Below are 26,696 nucleotides of genomic sequence, written 5' to 3'. Positions count from 1 at the left end.
TATTATGACTAGACTCAGGATTTCTATGCTAAATGAAATTTCTAAAATATGAAGAAATGATATTTAGTAAGAACGTGCTTTAATTATTAGATATTTTATGCACTTTTCTCTTATATAATTTTCTGCTTACTGAATTTTGTTATAAAGGTATAAAATCCGAAGTCTGGTTTAATTCTATATAAAGTATAATATAATTATTTTAACACTGTACCTGATTTTTATACATAAAGCAAAATATTTGAAACTTAAGCAAGATTTTAATTCAAAGGAAATACAGTTGATTAAAAAAATGCTTGGTATTTTAACGCAATTCGTAATGAACTTCTCGCCTGTCACGCGAGATCGTTGTTCTATCTCGTTATCATCGGTTAATTAAATAGCTCGCAGCGAGAAATCGATGACGAACATCCTTCTATCCTTGTGTTGAACGCGTTTGTTCATGAAATTCGCTCCACGTGCGAGGGAGTTTGGTTTTCCACTTCCGTATAACCGAGTCCCAGGCCAGATGGGGAACCGGCGAATAATACGGGCCCGCGGTGTACAGGTGAATAAATAAACGCAACGCGAGACCATTGATCAGCCAGAAGCAATCGTGTTGGAATTCGAGATTCTAGTCACGGAATGAAAATTTCTCCTACTCGTTACCTACTACCTTCTGTTTGGAGAAGAGAAGTTTAAAAGTAGATTAGTACATTTAAATAAAATACAGAAACGTGACGTCTCTATTTAATACCATGACGATTTTATAGATTGTTAAAAAGTTAAGTAAACAGTTTAGAAATTGATTAAAAAATTGATACATGAGTTCTCAAAAAATCAAGTTGACTATCTGGAGATTTCCCTTCATTTAATCCTGTCCCATGATTACATTAAGTGATCTGTTTGAATCATTCTGTTTTTATTTCTAATTCGACAAAATCAATGAGATAATGTTTGGTATTTTTGATATCGTGTTGTACATTTAAATAATTGGACACTAAGTAAAATTACTAAAAAGTGGCAGCCTTATAGGACCTGCGTTTCTCGCGAAGGTTTTATCAAGAGTCGACGAAAAACTGCGGAGAATAACTGCATTTATGAATATTAATGACTGCAGTACAGACCGTCGTTTTCGGCCTACCCTACGGAATAATTAACCACGAGAAACGCATAATGAAACAATTAGAGAACGGCTATACAACACCAGCCACTACCATTATTATACACTCCATTAAATGGTCCCCACGTTTCATTAGATTAATCATAAAGCGGGAAACATCGTTATCAAATACGATTACATCAACCGATGACATTAAATATTTATTGGAATCTATCGATCTTTACCGAAATTAGCCAAAAATAATCTACATAAAAACTAAATTGATGAGAAAAATTGTACTGTAATTAAGGCCTGTACTTTTACCATTAATTGTATTTGAGATAACCCAATATAAAAGATTGGCTCGAAGTAAATTTTCCTATTTAAAGATGTCGAGAATTTTGCACAAGTAGGGGCGACTAAAAAGACATTAATAATTTTAAAACAACTCGCAACTAATAATTTCTCCCCGGCTTTTTAGCTTATTATGAGCGACTTTTTCTCGGTTGAAACTTGCTTGATAAACTTAGAGGGATCCGATCGCATCAGTAGCAAATTGCATGGCCGTGAGGTTTCAGCAAACTTGGAAAGAAGCTGAATTATTGAGGACAAACAACCACGCGATACTCTTAATGTCGTAATCGGATTATTCGTTTATGTAATTCTGATAAAAACTTAAGGAGGATTTAATAGCTGAACGATAGTAGTGGGAAGAAATTAAGTTTCGTAATTGTCAAGATCGTAGGACAATTAAAAATATATAAAATTATGAGAAAAATAGGATTTAAAATAATCTCATGGAAAATATTTATTTATTTATTTGATTGTTTATTTATTAATGTTGGCAGCACTTTACTGTACGTGACACGTGCAGAGTTTACATTCATATTGACTCAAAACAGACACAGATTCCATAAGACTTATATAATAAAATTCCAGGAAATTAAAATAAAAAATAATGTCTTAAAAAATTATTGGCACACTTTTTAAAACGGAATAACCCTTTTAATATTCAACCAAAGAACATAATTTTTTGTGGGATCGTAAAAAGCTCAGTTTACTACGTAATGAGCAAAAAATTATAATGAGCGCTCCAACAAAAATTTGAAACATACCGTTTGTAGATCTAAGTAAATTATATGCCTGTAGACACCGAGATAAAAATCGTTTTGAAATGTGTGTCAATACTTTTCCGAGCCACTGTATTTTACTCCAATTTCTTAGAATTTTGGAATCGCCTCTATCTATTTTGAATCAAGGACAATATCACTAAAAAGAAATGTATAAAATTATTTCAGCGATATTCTATAAATAAAATACAGTGTTACTACAACAGTATAGAATTGAAATGAGCTAGCAAATTAAATGAGCCGTAAGAGTGTTCCCAGAAAACAGTGAGAACTACCGTCTTCGCAGAACCGTTCTTTAGAAAGTAGAACGATAAGATCAGTAGCCCGGCAATTTGATTTAACGAAGTGACGAATTTCTTATGACCTAGACTAAACGGCGGCTGAGCATTTTACAAATTGCGAATCACCGTGGTCTGTTGCCCGTGAAATCGTCACGTTTCCCTCAGAACGTGGCGCGCTCGTTCCCGGGGATTAAACCGTGACTCGAATTTTCAGATGGGGTTACTATCAACGAAAGGCAAATCTGCGAGATCTTTTACAACCCGGCTACCTCTATTCCTCACAAGCCTGGCTTGCAACCAATTGCAGTTCAGATGCTATCCTCTGGTTTTACTACCCTTGCCGGAGTTTGATACCAGATTGCCCGGATTCAGGTCCCCCTTTATCCTTCAGTTTATTTCTATTTCCTGTAAACCCGTCGATTTTTCTTCAATACTGATCACGCATGATTGCTTATATGCCAATCGTCTTGCCTTCCAAATGTATACAAAATTTCACAATTTCTACTCACTTATTATTCTATCATTTTCTATCTTATACAAACAAGGGTGGTTTTATCTCAGAGACCAAAAAAATTGGAAAACGAATTTTACAATTGGAAAAATTGGAAAATATGTACTTCTCTCTCGTATTTTAAAATAATAGGAAAATCAGCTAATAGAAATTGTGACGTAGATCAAAATTAACAGATTTACTGTACAATTTTTTTAATCGTTATCCATGAATCAATTTAATTAAAAATTCTACGTAGTTTGAATTCGAAACGTTAAGAAATAAAGGCGATGTATTTCAAAGTTGTTACAACTCCGCTTACATGTACGCGTTTACAGCGGATGCACAATTGCGCTCTAACTTCTTAATAGGGATTCTCGTAATCCCATGGAAAACTCGTAAATGTTTCCAAAGTGCCCCGTGATGTCGTTTATAAAGGCATGGTAACCCATCGCGTCGCGGCTACTTGCGATAAACTTCTGTAACTACGATTTTAACAAACCCGAGGCGAGGCAAGCATTTATGTTTCACGACTTCGTATTAATTAATTCCGCCCGTCCCTGTAGCCATAAACTGTATTAATTAAAACGATTCGAGCATGAATTTTAGACTCCAACCTTTGAACTTTGATAATGTCCGCGAAAATATTTTATATGATTTATCGCGAGATTAAGGCGAATGGTTGTTTGGTTAACAGATTTTCAAGCAAGGAATACCGCGGTTGAATCTGTCCGATGGTATCGCTTTACGTGAAATATTACGTCCGAGAATCGACCCGAACGGTCCAGGTCGTAAATTAACTGTTCGCCGATGCTTTTTAGCTTACCGGTGAACTAGATAACGGCGTGACGCGATGACCGCTCGTTGATCAGCCCGGTGAAAAATTACTATGAAAATTGAAGCTTTTTACCAGATTCGAGTTTCTCTTGTTAACGATTTCCAAAAAATCGATTCGACTCGCTGGGGATTTAAACCTATCCTGTGATTAAATGGATCTGTTTGAATTCCCTTTTTTTACGCGCGTATAATTCGATAAAGTCAATGAGATAATGTTTGGTATTCCAAGAGTTTCATTACGGAGTCGATGGTTTCTCCTCATAAATTAGGCCACTTATGATAGAGACTCGTTCTAAGTTTCAAGAGCGATTCTATGCACTTGAGCACGTGCTTCCGCTCAATGCGAGGCGGCTTCAAAGTTGTCTCATTAATAGACAATATATAAATATACAAATAATATACAAATCAAGTTTTTATGAAGTAATAGATATTTAATTAAACGCTAATCAGTATATAAAAACGAAGAATTTATATACAATACATCATTACAAGAAACAGTGTGTTTTTTAAAAAGTTGAACAAGGATCCAAGGAGTTTCATATTCGTTTGAAGAAAAATGAAACTTTTATGAAAACCGAAAACAGGACAATAGTGCGAGACTTCGAATAAAATGAATGCTATTTCTATTTTCAATGGGCAACAACGCTCGAGTCTAACATCCTCTTTAAGAACGCGAGGCTACCTCGGCGACGACGACGGTAGAAACTAAATCACCTTAGGATTAAAATTAAGAGATCGTTCCCAAGATAGATCTCGGCGTAATAACCATCCCTTGTGCGGCTAATGCGATATTAAGATTCCCGGGGAAGAAAAAAAAACGAATCGCCGGTGATAAAAATAAATCTGCTGCAGAACAGAGACATTTGTATTTTCCTCCCGCCAGAATTTCAAGACGCTCCGAAAGAAGGAAACGATGCAACCAGGCGGTAAAGGATTTAATAAAAATTTCATGAAATTGTACTGCGCTCTATCTCCTCTGTTTGCTGCTCACCGGGCCAGCGGACAAAGAGATAACATCCGCGTTTCGGTACCCCATAACGTGGAAACTATTTCTCCGCTATCGTTACTGCCTCAGGTCAAATAAGAATCTGCGTGATCACCGATGGAAGCCGAGTTTGCATTTTAAGAAACGAGCTACTACACATATTGACAATAAGCCGTTGGTCCACGATCTCAAATCCACCGGTTCTGTCTTTAATACCATCCATTCCAGATTATTGTATTGTAGCAACAATAACAAAAATATATATATGCACAGACTCGTTATTGTTATTGTTCCCCAATAAATATATACATATATAATATTAATAAAAACAGAAATTTATAGAAATATGTATACATATATTTATTTATTGTTCTCGTCATTAATTATAATATTATTATAGTTATTTTTTCCCAAATAAATAAATAAACATATATTTATTTACTTGGGAGCAATAACAACAATATATATTGTTTTGGAATTTTGTTGTTAGTGTTTTCCATATACATATAAAGTTTAACCAAGTATATGAGTACTTAGTTTAACCTCAATACTTAATTTAAATATTAATTAAATAGTACTTTACATTAATAAAATTCAATGTTTATAATACAGGTAAAAAAAACTAAGATGAACTGCTGTATAATTAATCTATTCTCGATTCCTACATATACGTACAATGCAACCGATACTCCACTAAAGAACATACCTTTCATAGATTCATAGATTCTCAGAAAGTAACAATTAAATTCAGATAAGTGTACTGACAATGAAACAAATAATAAATAATTGATAAATGAAATAATTGAATAGGTGTAACTTGCAAAGGCCAGGTGTAATAAAGTTACGTAGATCTAATCCCAACAACCGGTCCCCATGTAATTTCTTCACGCACCGACCTATGTCTACCAAGGAGCAACTATAGTCCCTGCAGAGGGACAAGCACCATCGTTCTCTATTTTCCTTCGGACGAAATACGAATGGATGCTCATCAAAATATCCGGTGACCCTTTTGCGTGAAATCTCATGAGTCCCTGTGGAAGAGTTTCTATAGGGACGTTGCTAAGAAGATCAAAGCCATACAATCTCATGGGTGACGTCCCTAAAAATGTTCGTCCATTCATGTTTTGATTCCTACGTAATATTTTGTTTCAGAAGGGTTGAAACTATTATAGCACACATCCTAAAAGCGATTATTGGAGGAGTCAGAATGAAATTGGAAAATTTCCCTATCCATATTTGACTTACAAAAATAAACAATTTACTAAATTCACAAATTCCGTGAATTATTCAGTAGTCCGAGTCTCCTCTGACTGAAATAATAAAGACCTTCTGCATTGCAACTAAAATAATCTTGCATCCTCGATTTACATGATTTCTTCATTTGAATATTATTCGAAATCCTCGAACGGTTCGCTGTCTCGCGTAATACCTCGGCGTTATTATCATTTTATTAGCGGTCAGCGTTTGTCACAGCTTGGTATCACCCTTGGGGATCTCCCAAAGGGTATCCGCTTCCTTCGCAATCAAACCTTATGACGTGACGACGGAATCTAAAATTGCGGACGAGATTCGAAAGCTAAAGCAAGTCTTCATACTCGAGATGGTTTGAAATCATTAGAACAGAACTCAGAGTTCCAAGTATTTCTGGTGAATATTCCTTCAATAAAATTTAATATAGATTTTCTAGAAAATCTCTCTGTTTAGAGAATAAGAAATAAAGAATGAGAAGAGTGAAGAACAATACGATCTCTTGTTTAGATAAAGTCGACATATTTAACTAAGAGTTCGTCCTTGACACGAAATCCACCAATCCCAATATTCTTGGCGCGGTTTCTTCGTGCTCCATCATTCTATCCGGGGAAACGGTTCCGGGATCGATCAACCGAGAGGGAAAAATAGCGTCACGTTCGAATTTTCCACGCGCACCGTCAGTGCACACGCCGACGCGCGACGTCGCGCCATGCGTGATGCATCGCAACGAATTACCAGACAATTGTTCCCCAATGAAGCTCTAATACGTTCCGTCCGTCATGTCGTCGCCCGTAGATTGTTAACGGGATATTGTTAAACCATATCTGGTTTTATTTACTGCGAAACGTCCCACAAAACAAAAATGTGGCACAGAAATAACGATTTCACAGTCGAACAATTTTATCATTTGTTTTTCATTTTTGATGAAAATGAAATAAACGATTGATCACAGTCGTTATGACTTTATTTTACTGTAGAATTTCAGTTTTCTGTTCGAATTTATTTTTGGACTCAACTCAGTATTTTTAACTCAGAAAACCTTTAATGAATAAATTAGCACTACTACAGCAAGGAACTACAATAAATAGAAAATAATAATTTAAATATTGACAAACTAGAATTCTATATTTTTTTAATTCATTTCTATGCACTAAGGCTGAAGTACTGAGTCAGACCAATTTTAAGTGTAAAACATTTCCTTGCCGCTGTACATAGTCTTCCATTTAACGTTTTATTCTCGTCGTTGGGCATTTACCACTTGAAGAAAAATGGAAACAGGCAACGAGGAAAAAATGTAATCGCGACGGTATTTTTACCCGAACACTAGCTGCCCCCGCGAGACAAATTGTCCGTTGTTACGTACTTTGCGAGCAAAATACGCTCTCTGCTTGTTAGGAAAGTGGAGGTACAATCGGCGACGAAACTGCGAAAAATGCCTAGTTACCTCAAGATTTGAATTAAGAATTAATTCAAATTCAGAAAACTGTTAATTTAGAAATAATATAGAATTTCCTTTAATGAGAAAAATAATTAATTCCAAAAGAATATTTAAACAGTCAGAATTATGTTTCTTCTATCACGTATCATCATCTGTCAAATCGTTTATTAAGTATTAATATAATTTCGTATGTTTTATATGTTCAAATTATAAATATAAAAAATCTGACAAATATTCTATAATTTTAATATTACGTACATAGATATATAGAAATTTATACAAATATATACTTATTGTTCTTGTTATTAATTATAATCGATTCACATAAATGAGTTTCCTATTCATTCTTAAGACACAGATGTACCAGAAAAAAGTAGGATTCGGAAGAAGAAAATGATCTTGTTTACAAATTTGTATTCGTTATAAATTAATTGATCCACTGTATACAGTTTTTTAAAAAATAGACTAATAGACAACCGATGTAAAAGCGTAAATAAGCATCGTTAAAACACGATCGTGAGAACTTGAATGAATATAATCTTTACATGAAAACATTCAATCTCGCATGTACGCAGGCTTTCCACGACACGCATTTCGTGCAAACAAAAATACGGTTCTCGTTACAAACGCTACGTACACGGGATGCGGTGAAAAACGCACAAGGAGTTGAATAAAATATAAATTGGATTCGAAGTTACGAACAACGGCATGGGAAATACAAGTAACGCGTTCCAAAAAAAAAATAACATACTTTGCTGTGGCAAGGGAACACGCTGGAAAAGTTGCGAGCCGGATAATTGGAACGAGTTCTTAAAACTACGAAATAAAGTTTTAAAAACCAAAGTTCGATGCGGTTTTATAACAAGGGAATATACTTAAGGGAAAGGAGTGAGAATGAGACTAGCGTCGGTGTGAATTTAAAGGAAAAAATTAAACAATTAATGCACGTTAAATAATTCATAGAGGAAGTATTCGCAAGTGAGACACGCGAACTCAGAACTTGGGATACAGTGACTTGCGAAACAGTATAATAATCGTGAAGGAATAGCTTAATAAATCATGAACTTGAATAGCAACTCCTTGGGAACTTCGTGTAGGACGAGCGACTTGAAAATGCCTCGCAGGTACGCCACAGTTAAGTAGTATAAACCAGCGCGGATCAAACAAGTTGCACCGAAGGAACGAGCTTGTTATTAAATTCATGACAGGATTATTAACCCTTTCGCTACCCACAACGATCTCACGATCCTATAATAGCCAACTAACGCTTTCGAGGAAATATCTCGAGGTTTGGTACTGGCAGATTAACGACAATGAATCTCGTCACCTAACACAAATATGTTGACACTATACTCGATTTTATATCTAATTCTATTCTTATAGCTAAAAGAAATAAATAGTTTTATTAATAAAACTATTGTTATATTAATTTTATTATTTTTATTGAACTATTTATTTCTTCCTTCTTCCCTACTTTAATTAATAAGACTATGTACTTCTATTTATTAATAAAACTATTTATTTATATATATATGTATACATATTTTTTAGATATCTATTTGATAATTATAGCGTACAATAAATATGATTAACTAGAAATCTGATACACGTTGATACATCACTTTCTCACAAATAAACTGAATTCAAATGAAACTAGGAGAAAAATTGATTCGACCAACATTAATCGGCATCGGTAATTGTTTAGTCGCCAGCCCAGTTGGGTCAACACTGAGGGTGTCAACGCAAGACAAACGACAGAATTTCCGGTTACACCGGCTGCTTCCGACGGTATCGATCGTCCACGAGTTTATTGCCGTTTTATCTGGTTCCAGCCTAGTGATTGCCTTATTTCCACGTCACATTTTAAACATATACTTATTGTTCTTGTTATTAATTATAATCGATTCACATAAATGAGTTTCCTATTCATTCTTAAGACACAGATGTACCAGAAAAAAGTAGGATTCGGAAGAAGAAAATGATCTTGTTTACAAATTTGTATTCGTTATAAATTAATTGATCCACTGTATACAGTTTTTTAAAAAATAGACTAATAGACAACCGATGTAAAAGCGTAAATAAGCATCGTTAAAACACGATCGTGAGAACTTGAATGAATATAATCTTTACATGAAAACATTCAATCTCGCATGTACGCAGGCTTTCCACGACACGCATTTCGTGCAAACAAAAATACGGTTCTCGTTACAAACGCTACGTACACGGGATGCGGTGAAAAACGCACAAGGAGTTGAATAAAATATAAATTGGATTCGAAGTTACGAACAACGGCATGGGAAATACAAGTAACGCGTTCCAAAAAAAAAATAACATACTTTGCTGTGGCAAGGGAACACGCTGGAAAAGTTGCGAGCCGGATAATTGGAACGAGTTCTTAAAACTACGAAATAAAGTTTTAAAAACCAAAGTTCGATGCGGTTTTATAACAAGGGAATATACTTAAGGGAAAGGAGTGAGAATGAGACTAGCGTCGGTGTGAATTTAAAGGAAAAAATTAAACAATTAATGCACGTTAAATAATTCATAGAGGAAGTATTCGCAAGTGAGACACGCGAACTCAGAACTTGGGATACAGTGACTTGCGAAACAGTATAATAATCGTGAAGGAATAGCTTAATAAATCATGAACTTGAATAGCAACTCCTTGGGAACTTCGTGTAGGACGAGCGACTTGAAAATGCCTCGCAGGTACGCCACAGTTAAGTAGTATAAACCAGCGCGGATCAAACAAGTTGCACCGAAGGAACGAGCTTGTTATTAAATTCATGACAGGATTATTAACCCTTTCGCTACCCACAACGATCTCACGATCCTATAATAGCCAACTAACGCTTTCGAGGAAATATCTCGAGGTTTGGTACTGGCAGATTAACGACAATGAATCTCGTCACCTAACACAAATATGTTGACACTATACTCGATTTTATATCTAATTCTATTCTTATAGCTAAAAGAAATAAATAGTTTTATTAATAAAACTATTGTTATATTAATTTTATTATTTTTATTGAACTATTTATTTCTTCCTTCTTCCCTACTTTAATTAATAAGACTATGTACTTCTATTTATTAATAAAACTATTTATTTATATATATATGTATACATATTTTTTAGATATCTATTTGATAATTATAGCGTACAATAAATATGATTAACTAGAAATCTGATACACGTTGATACATCACTTTCTCACAAATAAACTGAATTCAAATGAAACTAGGAGAAAAATTGATTCGACCAACATTAATCGGCATCGGTAATTGTTTAGTCGCCAGCCCAGTTGGGTCAACACTGAGGGTGTCAACGCAAGACAAACGACAGAATTTCCGGTTACACCGGCTGCTTCCGACGGTATCGATCGTCCACGAGTTTATTGCCGTTTTATCTGGTTCCAGCCTAGTGATTGCCTTATTTCCACGTCACATTTAACGCTGCTTTTTGTTTCTAGCTTCCCGTCCGCCGCGTTTCTTTTCACGCCGACGCAATCTCCGAACAACGATCTAAATAGATAAAAGCCCTCCGAAATGCTAAATATATACGGCCATTGATACCCTCAGTCCTGTGATTAAATATATTCCATTAAATTGGATGTTCGACCTCGGACTCAAAAAATCACACTTATATTTTTTGTCCAGAATCGACAATAATCGATGACAAGGGAAGATTAATGTCGTGTTTCCACGAAGCGGGACGGCAGCACGCTTTCACGATCCCGCCGTTTTGACAGAGAAACGAGATCCGCGTGGTACGCATACATACAATCCCATTGTTTGTACAGGCGAAACGCGAGGATTTCGTAAAAATAACAATTTTATTTTAGATGCCACGCAAGGCGCGTAACAAGCGATCTTCACGCGGAGGGGACAAAAAACTTCCGCGAGTTTTTCAAACGGTTGTCACCGTGCCAAGTGCCAAAAACGGATGCCAAGACGCACGGGCAGCTTGCTTTACGAGCAACGTTTAGCCTTTTTAATCCAGCCTCAACAATAGAGTCCTCGTTACGAAAAGTCATCAGGACACCCTCGTGGGGGTGGGGGAGAAAAAAGTATTCTACTGATCGGGTTGCCAAACAGGATACGACCTTCATAAAACTAATTTTATGCGACAAAGTTTCCTTCGAACTTTTTACAATCTCTGCTGTTCTAAGAATCCGTGGGAGGATTCGACAAATAATTATTTCACTTTAAAGAAAGATAATCTTCTGTTTCTTTTGTATTCATGTATAATTATGTTAGTTTATGTTACAATTTTATATTTATAATCTTATATATATATATATATATAGCAATAAAATCGTAAATGAGTCAAATCGACAGGCTCCGACAATCCAGAGTTAAAATACGTCTAGGGTTAAAATAAATATGCGTTAAAAAAAAAATGAATCGATCGCAAAGACCCATGGCGAACAAGCTTACCCGTCCGAGGGAACAACTGACCGCTAATCGAATATTTTCGCGTAACTTTTATATTCGGCGCATTAACTTTTCCCTTTATTTCCATTCCGCTCCGCAAATCAATGAGAGAGAGACGCTTCTGTTAGATGCACGGAGCTCTCTCCGGAGTTCGAACGGTCGAAAACTTTTAATGCCGGTGTGGGAATAAAAATAATTCGTACATCCACGTTTGTGCGCGAGAGAAGCGCGAAACACCGCTCCGTTCCCCGTAATCGGATTGGGTAGAAAACGGGAAAGCGATTGGATAAAATGAATCGGAGAAACCCGGAACAGGGGGGTTGTAACTAAGAATTGTGCAGCGTAATTGAATAGGAAGCCCAACGAATAACAGTGAAAGTTCATTATTCGCGTAAGCGAGTAAGTAGTACAGGTCAATGTATAAACACACGCTCATTCACTGAATGCATCTGTACGCAACTATGTGTTCATTCATGGCCGACTCGAATCTCAAATTATATTTTTAATCGAGAATAGCATCATGAAAAAAGCTAAGCTTCTGAAAATAACAATATTAAGCTTAAACTCTTTTTGTCGTTTTGAAACAATTTTAGATTTTAAAGCTATTCTGCTTATCAATAGATTGCGGATTTTTGTGCAAAATACAATTGTAGTAATGTGTACATTCATGTACACATTCTTGAATATTAAATTTATTCTTTACATTTTCTGAAGAGTTCCTAAAACATTCTAGAATCCGCAGTCTGCTTATCAGTTCACGGCTAGTAAAAATTTTCGAACTTTTTTGAAAAGTATTTTGAGCAGATTGACTTATTTTTTATCCGTGACGTGATTTCGCTCTGAAATCATCATCGAAAAATAGTCTTTTTCCAAAGGCAATATTCATATTTTCTAGATTATTTCTGTAGATTCTAAACTTTTCAAATGTACTTAAAAAATTCGAACGTGCTTTATATAGTTGCCAATCAAATTCTTATTCAATTTTTAGTTTATTTGAAAATTGCGATGTTTAAATCTGTAGTCCCCTTTCCATAAATCCAGCATGAAAGGTAGTAAACACGCCGAACGGGATCTATTATTTATATTACCTCATAATTTTGCAATAAAATGATAGATGACGATGTGCTACCTAGCAAATTACTTCACCGGCGCGTACCTGTTGCTCCTACGAGATTCGGATCACCGTTTAAAATAGGCGAAAGGTCGATAAAATGAACAGAAATCGCAAAAAGCTGTCATGCAAGCGAATCTCGGACGCTTCCATTTATTCTCCTGAATTTTAATGCAACCGTTTATCACCGGCTGAAATATTCAATACGCGGCATCAGCCTGCGCGTATTCTACCATCGAATGCCATTTGTAGACGTCATACTTCGGGAAAAAGAAGATTAGTTGCACTTCTTTACATTTCTATATTTCTTTTCGTGATATATGTACCGTTCGTCTTATAAATATGCAAATCAATCATATTTTACAGATATTTATATCGCAGTCTGATATAAAATATTTCTGTAAACTTAACATACGTAATTTTAATAATAATAATAATAATAATAATGTTTTATTCTAGTCTTATCGTCCCAAGAATAGGACTAGGTTTACACTTAATATTATTAATCAAAACACTATCTTTTTTTGGTATACAATCACATTTAACCTGATCAAATATATTTTCATGATCTTTGCTCTTCTGCCTTTTTTAATTTCTTATCCAGAATTTTTAACCAGATTACCACACCTTTCTCCCATTTCCCTCCTAATATTTACTTAACAGCACATTCCCCTCTCGCTAAAACGACGCAATCCTCCAAACAGTGTTTCAACGTTCCCCGCCCTTTCTCACATATATTACATATCTTTCTATCCTTGCCTAGCCAATATTTATTACATTATAAGGTTTCATACTTAATACTTGTTTACCATAACTTGCTCTCGCTATTAGCTAATAACTATTGGCTCTTGCCTCTTTTACATATGTAATTTTATAATAGAAAATAATTTTTACATAGCAGATAATCCGTGAAAATTATTACTACCGCGTTCTTGGATTATGTAGTATACAAGTCAGGGAACAGGTTCGAGAATAAAAGTTGTACGACGTGGGCGTAATGTATGCATGTTCAAGTTTCCAAGAGTTTAATTTAATTAATTGACGCGTTCTAGCTCGCATAAGTGGTACGTGACGTCTGTTTGTCTTTCGAAAATATCCAATATTCCTCGAAAGAGGATCTGTTACCTATTAGGTATACATACATGTAATTTTATTACGAAAAACGGGCAATTATTATTCCGTCAAAGTTTAAGCAAAGTTTAAACAGGATTTGTGCCGTGATAACTGGATAAACAAGCTGGAAATTGTTTAACACACTTAAACCCTTCCTGATCGCTTTATCTCTTCAAACAATACCCTGTTCATCCATTAATCTATTAAAGATCCAACGAAAGTGCACTAAAAAAAAATACCGAAAGATCGCAGGATTTTCTAATTAAGTCGTTAAGTCTTCAATAAGTAATTGATTATAGGAGCTGTTTGGAACTTCGACGCGTTTTATTCAGTGGATTCGTGCACAGATTCGGCTCTATTCAGAGAAATTATGGTCTGTTTTACAACCGAAACAGGGCTACCGCGAGGCGTAATAATTTCTATGAAAAGCAGTCGACTAAAACGAGGTTAAGGATAGTTCCATAGATAGGCTAAAATTACCTTGTAAATGAACGTAAACGAGTATATATCATGCACTGGGATGCGACTGTAACAGTTTGGGGATCGACGAATGCGCGACATATGCACCGAGGCTAATCAAAATTTTAAACTCCGTCCCCAAAAGCTCTCATGTCACATCGAGCATGAGCATTAATTAAATTTTCAAGTACATAATGGCAATAAATATCGTATCACATACTCGAGTCATTAACGGAGATGCACTTTGTGACGGTCTCTGATTGAAACGAAATATTGCCTGTTTAATATTAATGCGTGAAAGTACTAAGAACCTGTTTTTTAAATTCCGATACTCTTCTTCGTCGCGTGGAAACTCGGTTCTGTGTTAATGTTATTCGTAGGAACTCGAAATTGGAGTATTTCGAGAAGTTCGCTCTATTTCTTTTTCTGTTATCGAATACCAAACAGGATTTCTCACGGACAGGTCACCGGCTGTTTATCATTCGATCCTGCGCGCATCCAACACCCGAGATATTATATGGTTTACGCGAAGGAAATAGTAGCTGGCCGAGGGGTAGGGAAATTTTCTTCCGCCGTAAGGAATAAATCTAGCCGGTGACCATGTTGTCGCTCGTTTTATTCCTCGGCTTTCCCCTTTTTCTTACGCCAACGAGTAACACGAGATAAATCGGGTTACGTATATACGTATGTGTGTGTTCACAGGCCAGCATCATCGCGATGGGTAATGGTGATCGAGCTAGAGTAACCCAGACGCCCTTATCGTAACTTGTAATTATTGGAAAATTTCTGAATCGTATTTTCGAGTGGACGAGAGTAAAATGTAAATTGACTTTAAAAATCAGACAGTATTGTCCTGCCTGATCAAATTATCACTGGCAAAATAGGTAAAATCAAATACTAATAAAAATATAAGCTATGTACATGAAAGCGAAAGGCCATAAGCAAAAATGTGCATGAATTTTTTAATAAATACGCGTAATATAAGAGGAATGTAGGGGATAGTGCAACATAGGGAGGATCCTTTTGACGGTACCCCGAATGTGTACCCTTGAGCAGAACGCAGGAATCCCATTTACGAAAGTTTGTCCTGCATTTTTTTAATATTCCGCCCCGGGGATGCCTCGAGGAAACCGCGGCCCCGTTTCGAAACGATAAATCATGATTAAAGAGACTAACGAGAGTAGAGAGTTATTCGGGTTCCATCCGGCGGAGAAAGTTTCAAATGCGCGGACACGCATAAATAAACAAGCATTTGGCAAATGTAAATTGACTAAGTGACTGGAACGAAATGCGCTGAAACCTTTCTGACGTCCAGCTTCAGAACTAATGGATTGGTTTGCTTTGAATGTCATCAAGCAATATGTCATATTAAAATTTCATTAACCAACTGTTTAAACAGATTAAATTTTCCCATTTAGAATAAACGTTGTACATTTCAGAATATGCAAACCTTCGAAGTATTTTTATTAAAATGAAAGGAGATTCGAACAGGAAATCTTTCAGAAATTTTCGTAAAGTCACCTGAATTTCTAGATAGTCTTCAAGATGAAATTAAATTGATGAAGAATTAAATTTCACCTTATTTGAACCGCAATGTGGATAGTAAAAGTGTCAGCGAAACTGTCATCGATTAAATGCCCTGACTTGAATTAAGGATGTATTGGCTATACAGTCAATCCCAAAAGTTTATGCACTTTAGAAACGCATTTTTTAAAAAGAAATCAGACGTTGGAAGAACATTGCTAATAATAAACAACAAAAAAAATTTTTCGTCAGCGTTAATACTTAATTAGATATTTCCTTCTATACTTTTTAGCACGTAGCTATTTATTATTAGCATTGTTCTTCCGACGTCTGATTTCTTTTTAATTATAGGAAATGCGTTTTTCTAAGGTACATAAACTTTTGGGATTGATTGTATAGCCAATACATCCTTAAAATGTGACCACGCATAAAGCAATAAGGTCGTCAAAAGACAACTATCTTTTCCAAGTCACCCCTCGATCTATCCCTCGACAATGTATTTCCCACCCTTGAGCCACCAGGAATATCGCCAAGGGATACTTTTATCTCGGCGAACAAAATTGGTATACGCGCTCCAAGAAGTGGCTAACTACTTCCCCAAAATTTTCTTCAGAGGAATTATCTTTAGCAAGCATATTAAGCAAGATCACTGATTGCTTTAGTTTGATTAGATCAAATTTAAGTAACATTTAAATTTTGTACAAAACAGAGCATAATCTGATTTTATTTGGAATTATGTTAAAATAACAGTTTGTCTACATTGTGTCTATGTGTTTGTAAAAAATAAATGATTCTGAGTTTGATTATAAAAGAAATTGGCCTGGTATGACTGTAGAGGACAACTGTGCATCGGATCGTTTTCTCGGATATATAATTTTAGAACTTGGCACAATCCGATCTTATTTTCATTCAGGCCAGAACGTCGCGGCGCCGCCGTTTTGACACTGACTTACAGCGCCCTGTCCTTACCAGACAACGTGTCTCGGTTTCTATCGATTCCTTACAGAAGCGAACACTTTTCATACCAACTACACCAACGCAATCGGGGCACTTTTTCAAAATCCTTGAATCGGACGCGGGATCGGACGAAATCGAAGCAAAACAAATACGAACCAATAGTGGCAAACAATGTCAGAAATTCTGACGGAAGAATAACAAATTCAACTCTAATGTTAAAACAATCAGAATGTCTACATTACTTTGAATCACATACACATTTGGTTTAGAGATAAGGCCAGAATTAGATTAAAATTGTACATAATATAAACTTAATAATAAAGAATTAAATATAACAATAAATATTTATCCATATACATACATATGTACATCTACGTAATAAATGAGTAAAACAATATGATATATGTACATATCTAAAATGTCAAGAAAACTTATAGCCTGGGGTCAGTTTGCCCTTCGGATAGAAAATTGTTATCCATACTTGAGAAGGTAACGAAAGCTCGCGATCTGACAGGCTGACGGGCGACAACGTCTAAGTATAAGGGAGAGCCAGTGTTGTTTCGATAAACGAGACGCGACTGCGAAATAGTCGATCATGAACAAGTTACACGAGCTAATACCGGGGATCGAAAAAGAGACGATCGATCGCGACTGAAGGAACACCGGACGACGAGAAATTTAGAAATTGCAATAGCTTACGAGTTAATGAAACCACGAATTATACTTTGTGAGATTGGATCTCGTGGAATAAATTTATACGCACGATATTCGAAAGCCAGAGATTTGTCGCCTACCGCACGCTGTTGTATGTTGCATTTTAATTATTCAACGGGAATACGTGTGGTATACTGATCCGCGCGCTTTGAAGATTATTAAACAATCGATTTCAACGTGGTTAACGTTAATTCCCAGTTTGATTCTGGATTTACAGTATAATCACTGAACTGCGTTAATAATCATATCTCAAATTGTATTCACTGTACCGTAGTAACAGATGTAACATCACATCATTGTATGAAACATTTCTATGATTCCATGCGATTTTCTATTATTCGTACCGAAATTAAATGATAATTGGTGCATGCTGACTCACCTTGACGGGAATGCAGAAGAGTATGAGCAAAAGATCAGCCGTTGCCAAGCCACCGAGGAATACGTTCGTCGGTGTCGCCGGTAAGGGTCTCAATCTCGGGCACAGAGTCGAACCGATAATGACGACGTTTCCTGCAAATAAAATTCTATTAAAAAATACGTTCATCCACTTTTTCTATCAGTTTCCCATTAAAAGTTCATAAGTAATACGTCCTCAGCTTCACAATTTTCAATCGAATTTTCCTTCAATAAGGCAGTGGCAGTAAATATAAAATCTAATGCCAAGTTCATTCAACAAATTGACAAACATTCGAATAATTATTCATACTGCAAAGTTTAAACTAAAGAAATAATTCCGAACTATTTTTTTTAAAACCGATAATAATAATAGGATAGTTCTTATCAATAACTGTATAGATAAAATGACAGTTAATGAAAAATTACACCACGTGTAGTTCGATAAGAAAAAATAGAATTAATTCAAATACTTCTATTTCAAATGGCTGCTATTCGAGTGCAGTATGAAATTCTTTGCATAACGTAACACTGTCGCTGGAATTATCAAATCTCGCGTTGATAAAAGTGACAGAACGGAAGGAGCTCATGATAACGTTAGTCACCGCGTGTCGTCCCGAATAAATTTTTCCAACCATTCAATGCAACTAGATATGCGTTCATGATAAGAGAATATCTACCACAATTCGCTCGCAAAAGAACAGCAACGTTATTATTTTTCAATATTCTATTTATTACGATGCTGATGATTTCTCTTAATCAAAGTTTCTATCTTATTTTTATTTCTCTGTGACTGATTTCTTTTCCTCAAGCTTTCTTTTATTATATAAGAAGTCATTCTGCAAGTAAAAGAATAATAGATAATGCCTGAGTAATTCTTATAGAGAGATACTTAGATCGTTCACTCAATGATAAGATACATAAAAACAATGACAAAGCATTGAAATCTTAACAGTTATTAAATGTAACATTAATAGAACATTGTACAAAATTTTAGTAATGCTGCGGGGATATTAAGATTATATTAAGAGTTCTTATGTTGAATAAGGAAACTTTTATTTCATTCATGAAAAATATAAATGTAACAATGATAGAATTTTGTATTTTTTTATAATCGTCCATACGTGTTTTAAGAATATTTAGAAGTCGAAATAATATTAACTTCGATATTACTTAAGACATACAATGAAAAGTAAACAAAAGTAAGAATTGTAAGACTTGTAGGACTTTACACAATAGAAAAGTAAGAATTGTAGAACTTTAAAAATGATACGTTAGAAACTCCCTGTGACTTGAAGAAACAGGTCAAACACGCGTGGTTCATTATAAAACTTACTTCTCTGTAAATATCATTTTTCCTAAAAGTTTATTGTTTCAAATATTGAATAAAGCTTCTTATCAAATTTCTTAAACTTTTGGCATAGATCTCATAACTCATACAATCTTAATCGAAGGACAAAACTATGAATTAGAATATTAAAAATTATGCATTAAAAATTCCTTATGACTGAGAAAAATAGGTCAAATAATTTTATAAACCTCAGCCCTCTGTAATTATCATTTTTTCTAAAAGTTTATTTCTTTAAATATCAATTTTATTACGTGTGTTAAACTTTTGGCTCATACAACCTTAAACGAATTTGCTCATAAAAAAGTAAGAAGAATGTAATTATTTTTCAATATGCTACCCATTATAATACTGACATTTCCCCAATCAGAATTTCTATCCCACTCTTATTTCTGTGACTGATTTCTTTCTCTCAATCTCCCTCTTATTATACAAAAAGTCAGTCTATCTTTAAATGAAAGGATAATAGATAATTCCTAAGTAATTCTTACAGAAAGATAAATCGTTCACTCACCGATTAATCCAAGGCAGAACGTGAGGGAATAGACGACGAGCACCGGTGCCAGTTCCGCCCAGTCGAAGCGGCTGAACGACTCGTTGATGTCGTAGTCGAGGAACTCGTCCGTCGCATTAGTCTTGTTCGACATGGCTGCGATTACCTTCTAAGCAACGACAGTTTAGAGACCATGGCCACTCGACCAGCACCGACCACCAGCACCTTTCTCATCTCGTGAACACTCTTTGTCAAACACTCCTAACCACCGTAATTGGCACCATTTGCCACCACAACCAATCAATTTTCCTCGATTTCTTCCTCAAACGAAGATTCCTTAAATGCCGCGAACAATGCCGGTCCTGATAAAAATAGAGAAAAAGTAAATTACTTTTGCTGTGTTCATGTTGTGTACTCGGTTAAAAAAGTTAGGCGAATGAGATAAAAGATGAATAGTAAAGAATGGCCGAAGTTCGAGTTGCAGTGTTCATCGTCGATTGTTCACTAAGTGACTGATGGAAGAACCGTCCCAGATTTTCTATCGTCAAAAGAGTGAAACTTTCGCGAAAGCGAATTGAGCCAGGCGTATACACAGTCGACCGAGTGAGCAAGCAATTGGATGGTTAAAAGGGACTTCAACTGGTTCAACGTAAGCTCTGTATTCGGTTTAAAGGCTACGAATGCCACAATCAGCTTCCTCTTAAATACACACACGTAGACCGGGCGTAATTTCAGAGTATAATAGCGACCGGTGTATATAATTCATTTGAACTAAAATTGCTTCCCACGTGCTCCCCGACCATGAGATTCGATTTGGAAACAATGCCTACGAGCATCGTTACGCGAGGTATTCGAAACAATTATCGAACAGTTCCTCCTCGGAACGAGCGTCCACTGTATCCTTAAAACTAAATGGGGAAGCCTGATCGAAGATCTTTGAGAAAAAATAGTAAAAAATGAAAGTCTCTCACTCTTTCTTGTTTACATAAACTCGAAGTCAGTCCCTTTGAAACAGCTCCTCTCGCGGGAAATTCTGATCCGCCGCAAAGAAAATTTATATACTCCTGAAAAGCGAAATTCTGACGTTGATATTACCGAGTTTATTTATGCGGTGAAACTATATTACGAGAACGCGTGTTCTACGAAAATTCATGCGACGCGGTTCCGTAAATTTTTGAAAACGTACAGATAGGGAAGAGGGTTGAAGAGCCATTCGATTTAAGACTGTGTCGTGCGTCTCTCAGCTGGGAAAAGGACGAGACCATTCATTCTAGACGCGTTTTTCGTTTCCCCCAGCTACGTTTAAAAAGGAGCCCCGCTGAACGAGAGATCCTGTTTTCAAGGCTTACCCGCAGCTATTGAAACGCGACGAGTATTTTTGCTTACACGTTAAAATCGTCGAGAATCGAAACGCGTCTCTCGCTTTACACAACCGTGACCTCGGTCGCATGGCTCATTAAATACGATTGCCAATAGAAACACTTTTTATCTTCGTTTCGGGAATTCAATTTCCAGGCGAGGAGTCGTTTCCGAAGAGCATCGTTCCACGGACGGATCAATTGATATTCAACATTAAAAGTGACATAAATATGGCAAGATCTTAAAAACTTAATAAAATTCTCGATTATTTGAAGAGGGAATAAAATTTGCAGGCATTAAGTATAATAAAAATTTGTTTGACCCATAATGCTCTTATCTCGTGGGACATTAAAGTCTTAACCACGGTAAAAAGTGGAGATTGCATTCACAGAATAAAAACTTGCGAACCAAGTTGTCCTAATTCATTTGCTGCTATCAGCAGAATCATATTTTACTCTTATCGTCATTAACATTGATCAGGTGCTTCATTTATTAAAGCTAATACAATGAGGTACTGCGATGAGCATGCAACATTGTTTCCCGTGGAACTGAGCAAAACCTCATGCACACAGGAAAGCAATTAATCTTGTAAACGTTCTTGACGGTTCCAATCCGAAGATGACAATCAATATTTCTTAATCTTAAATTAATTATAGCAAAATACTACTTCATGCATTCGAAGTGTTTTCGAGTCCTCCTATATTCCTAAGAGTAACTAATTAAGTCTCATTATGAGTTACTTAGTCGAAAATTGAGTACTACAAGTACTTGGTATTTAGTATTGCAGGGAGCCACATGGAATAAAAGCTTAATGGAACTTAGCTCCGTCTTGTCGATCGCATCGATCATCGTGGTGAATCGATAAAAGGAAACGTGACGAACCGGTAGATCAGGAAAGGCGATTAAGGTCATTACAAAAAATAGCACCCACAGAGTGATTTCCTAAAAACTAACTTTCTAAACATTTCTCAAATAATACTACTAAAACAGTATAATCTAATCTTAAATCAATATTTGATTAATTTCTTAATATTATACATAATTCCAAATATTCAAATAGAAAAACAAAGTTCTTAAAGATTTTAATTATCCTTTTCTAATAGTTCGAGCTAAAAATTAATAAAGTATTAGGCTTTGAGGGAAGAATCCAATCATCATTATTATATTATTAGATAAATAATCTACTTCATGTTCCACAATTCTGTTGTAAATATCAAACGTGCTAATTCTAATTGGTCCATCTTGCACAGAGAGAAGCAGTGGAGGAGGATTCATTAATAAACAGGATTCCTGTATACCGAAATAAAGCTCGATTGACCCTACGTGACCACGCGAGTGGAAGCGAGCGTTTGACGCACTCGAGACAGATTGTATCAATTCTCATCGCGAGCGTAAACTCTCTTCTCCATGGATGAACTTAAAGGGAATTGGTGGAATAAATATACGGATTCTCATTGAGACCGACTGACTTGTTCCGCGTTTAATATTAATTCGGGCTTATTCCTCGAACCTTTCAATTAACCATGTGAAAACAATGAGAGATCTAATATAGTTTCTCATTTTAATAAATCCTGAACGTCTTGAATCTGAAATGTGTATCAAAGTCCTTTAACAGAAATAATGAATAAAGACGAGAATTTACGCTGATTCATCTTCAATAGTACCCATTTACTTCAATGAATTCATTTCTGCATAAAAGGCTTCTTAAATATACAGCTTGAAGAGAATTTCCTTGCTGCACAAAGAGCAACTACCTTACTCTAATTAAAAAAAAATAGGGTCGAAAGAACGAAGCGTTACATTTCCTGATTAGCAAAATTAGAAAACACCCAATGTGTTTAAATAAAAGTACACTAATTTCCTGTGAAATTAGAGTGAAAACAAGTCGCAGTAAGCAAGATGCTTTCGAAAATGTTCTCGAGTAACAACAAGACCATTGAAACAAAGGTTTTGAATCCAAAATAATTGCCAGTGTAAATCGAATTTTTAATAAAACCGCATTAACTGCTCTCGCAATCGATAATAATTGCTATATTCCTTCATGTGAGACTCCATGTCTCTAGGAACATTATAAATCAGTTTTAGCCTAATGTATTTTTCCTGTACCACGTGTCATAGTGAAGCTGTATTAAAACGAATTCTACTGTCCATGCATGTATTTTCATATTCATCTCACGGAGTCAAATCGCTTTGAATTTCAATCGCGTCTCACTTTTTATAACGAGGGCTTGCCCGAAATGAATGCGTAACATTGTTGCCATTAAAAATTCATCGTTCACACAGGAAGATAGGATGCGCTCAGAGAGATGAAACTGTGCAAGCCCGGTTCGAATCCAGGTTAATTACATAAAAAGAAACGGTTTACCCGCTACTATTTTCGATAACCATAAAAAAAGCATCCTCACCGCGAAACGGAGCGGGCACGCTACTGGCGCTCGCGTTTATACATACACATTCGGATTCGTTCGCGGAATTCTCGTCGCGCTTGGAAAAATTTAATGCTTATTATCTTATCAGTTTTCTTGACTCCGAAGCGAGGTACCTCTAATGGATTTTGAAACAAACGGGTGACCTTCCACGCGCTGATACATAACTTTGGATACAGTAAAAACAACCGAAGTGCTGGCGAGCTTAATCGTTTCCTTTTCTCCGTTTAATTCGCGAATACCCTTTCGCGAGGCATTTTAATTAACAAAACAATAGCCGAATGAGCATTTCGTAATAATTCCTCTTTTTGCTATCACTCTATTTTACGGATTCACTTCGTAAGTGAAATCAAGCAGAACTCCGTTAATTAAAAATATATAATGAACTTCCCGGTATGAAATCAAGTCAAACAACGTAAATTACAAGATTTAGCTTTACGTACTGCGTGCTAGTGAATACAAGGTGTGGGAACCGTTCGGTAATAAGCTTAGGGAACTCGCGTATTAATCGCGTACACGTTTCGTGCTTTTCGTCCCGAAAGAATCCTACCTGTAATTCCTGACGCGTTACAGGGAAAATAAATTTCATGTACACTCCTGGCTTTGGCAGATTAATGCTCTTTCCTAATACTGTTCTGAACGAAATGATAAATTCGTTAATACAAAATCGATTATTATAAATTAGCCGGCAATCAAACTGGGAAGTTTTACTCTAATTAGCAGCAATCTGTAATGAAATATTGAATTAACGACGAGCTTCTGTTTGAATCTCATTAAATCGATTTTATTCTGAACAGTGAATGCCGCAGTATTCAAAATCTAATTACCTCAATTGGTTCTATGAGCATTCGATTGATCGTCTTATTCGCGTATAATCGGGGTTCGCCAATTTTTGTAAAGCTAGTCCGCGTTAAAGCCAACTAATTTTTACAATTTCATTAGACGGATTGATTAACGATTTGTAATCTTGTATGCCCATCACGAATGAAAAATGACGCTTCCACGAACTTTGCATAAGAATCCTAATGAGCCACGGTGTATCCATAATGCCGTTTTACTGCTAAGTCAATTTACGTCGTAATTACATTTGAAAAATGAAACTGTGACAAATTTCAACGTGTTCATAAACACCACCGCAAATATTTAACACTCTACGTGTCACTAAACTTGTACTACTTAGGACCAATTTAAACTAACTATGTTTTTACTGCTCGTTGGTATTCGTATTAAATTTTGTATGAAGATTCTCGTAACCCGTGAATGAAATAAATAAATAAATAAATAAATATATTTTTATTCTACAGATTAAGAATCGAAAATAACATAAAAAATAAGTACTTGTTTTATCGTAGATTTTAACGTATGTACCAGTTCTTAATTGTGACAACACATAAAACGAACTTTTGAAGACACGCCCAGACTTTATTATCCCGTAATCAATTTCATTAATGGCCCACAGTTTTTGTGTAACGATCGTCACGGTTATAGTCCACGTCTAGTTTCCATCGATAATAAATCGCGAGCTGGTCGTAATTTCCGCAATTAGAAACGTGAACCCATAAATCAGGCGGCGCTTTAGAAACGCGGGCCGTAGCCCAGCTCCGGGAAGGTTGAGGCAAGAATTCTTGCGTAATAATAAAGGGAATGGTATATAGAACTTCCTGCCGGAAAATCATACCGCGCGTAATTACCAAAACGAAGTTTGATGGAGTTTTCGTCAAACTTTCTTTATACGTTTCGGTCAGTGGATTTTCGTATCCTAAAACGTTCGTTAAAAACGAGCCTAGTTAGCTGCCACCTAATTTTAGATCGTTGTTAATAGACACGGGAAAAACTGTTGAACCTATTCAACGATATTTCCACAGAACGTTCTATCAAAATCGAAATTTACAATTACAATTGTTCTCCGTCGAAACGCGTTTAAAACCTATGAAAGAGAATAGCCAGTTTAACATGGAAATCAAAGGGAGTCAAAATCGAACTCCGAGGTCAAACGAAAAGTCTCGCCCTCATTCTCCTAGTTTGGACGACGGAACAAACGTCCAACAACTGAATCCTGTTAACGTCTCCGCAACGTCGTCACGAATATATCATCCTTGCGGAGAATCTGTTTCTCTGGGCACTAAGGGATCAACTGTGAAGAGGAATCAAGCCTCCCAGGAGAAATACGCCAACGATCAGTCTCTAAACTGAGGCTTTCTTGTTTTCCCCGATTTAAGATAGTAAAATAAAAATTCGACATATATTGTATTTTATGAAAGTGCGAGATTATACTTAATTGAATTGGAAGAAAAAGTTGTATGTAAGTTGATTGTATGTAAGTTGTATGTAAAATGAATGAATATTTTATGTGATTGACTATAAATCGAACATGCATGTATATAATATATTTTTCTATGTAGTTTAATGATTCGGATTTAATGATATCAGTAGACTTGTGTTAAAGAATCTATCGACAGAATGCAGGACTAGATAAATACTATGATTTAAGAATTGCTATTATACATTTTGTAACCTTTGACTGTTACATAAGAATGATGTATATTTTGTTATTTAAATATAAGACTGTATTTGTAAGAGAGATTACTCATCCTTACAAGGGTACAAAGTATCCCGTCCAGCAATAAATTAAGTGATGAACGTCACGAATTCATGATGCGTATAAAAATTGAAAAAGTTGCTGGTCAAGTATCTTGTGACATCTGACAGCCTTCAAGCGGAGATTATGTTCTAAGCAAAAAGTGAGTATTAAATAGGCAAGGCTGAAGGTAGAACCTGATTTTACACAGAAACTACAGCCTTAACACTAGAAAGACTGAAACTTAGTATATACCTATATTGCCCAAAAGCAGTCAAAATGACTGCACTGTGAAAC

At 35.7% G+C, this 26,696-nt stretch overlaps 1 protein-coding gene across 8 annotated transcripts in view; it reads right to left on the bottom strand.

The window, feature by feature from the left end:
• The window catches only part of LOC108632242 (pyroglutamylated RFamide peptide receptor), a 59,470-nt gene that overhangs the window by 25,391 nt on the left and 7,383 nt on the right, over positions 1 to 26,696 (bottom strand). For 7 of the 8 annotated variants that reach the window (XM_026819516.1, XM_018036677.2, XM_018036678.2 and 4 more), the window contains exons 2-3: positions 20,058 to 20,398; positions 18,182 to 18,312 (exon numbers count right to left, since the gene is read on the bottom strand). In XM_026819516.1, the coding sequence (XP_026675317.1) occupies positions 18,182 to 18,312; positions 20,058 to 20,190 (264 nt within the window). In that variant the 5' untranslated portion in view covers positions 20,191 to 20,398. Of the gene's footprint in view, positions 1 to 18,181; positions 18,313 to 20,057; positions 20,399 to 21,007; positions 21,110 to 26,696 lie in introns of those variants that run through there. The other variant, XM_026819515.1, reaches the window with a different exon arrangement.

This window comes from Ceratina calcarata, unplaced genomic scaffold (assembly GCF_001652005.2).
Source record: "Ceratina calcarata isolate Rehan_Ccalc_2016 unplaced genomic scaffold, ASM165200v1 scaffold153, whole genome shotgun sequence".
In the NCBI taxonomy this organism is placed as follows: domain Eukaryota; kingdom Metazoa; phylum Arthropoda; class Insecta; order Hymenoptera; family Apidae; genus Ceratina; species Ceratina calcarata.
Note: the sequence above shows the minus strand (reverse complement) of the source record. Positions and strands in the feature narration are given on the sequence as shown.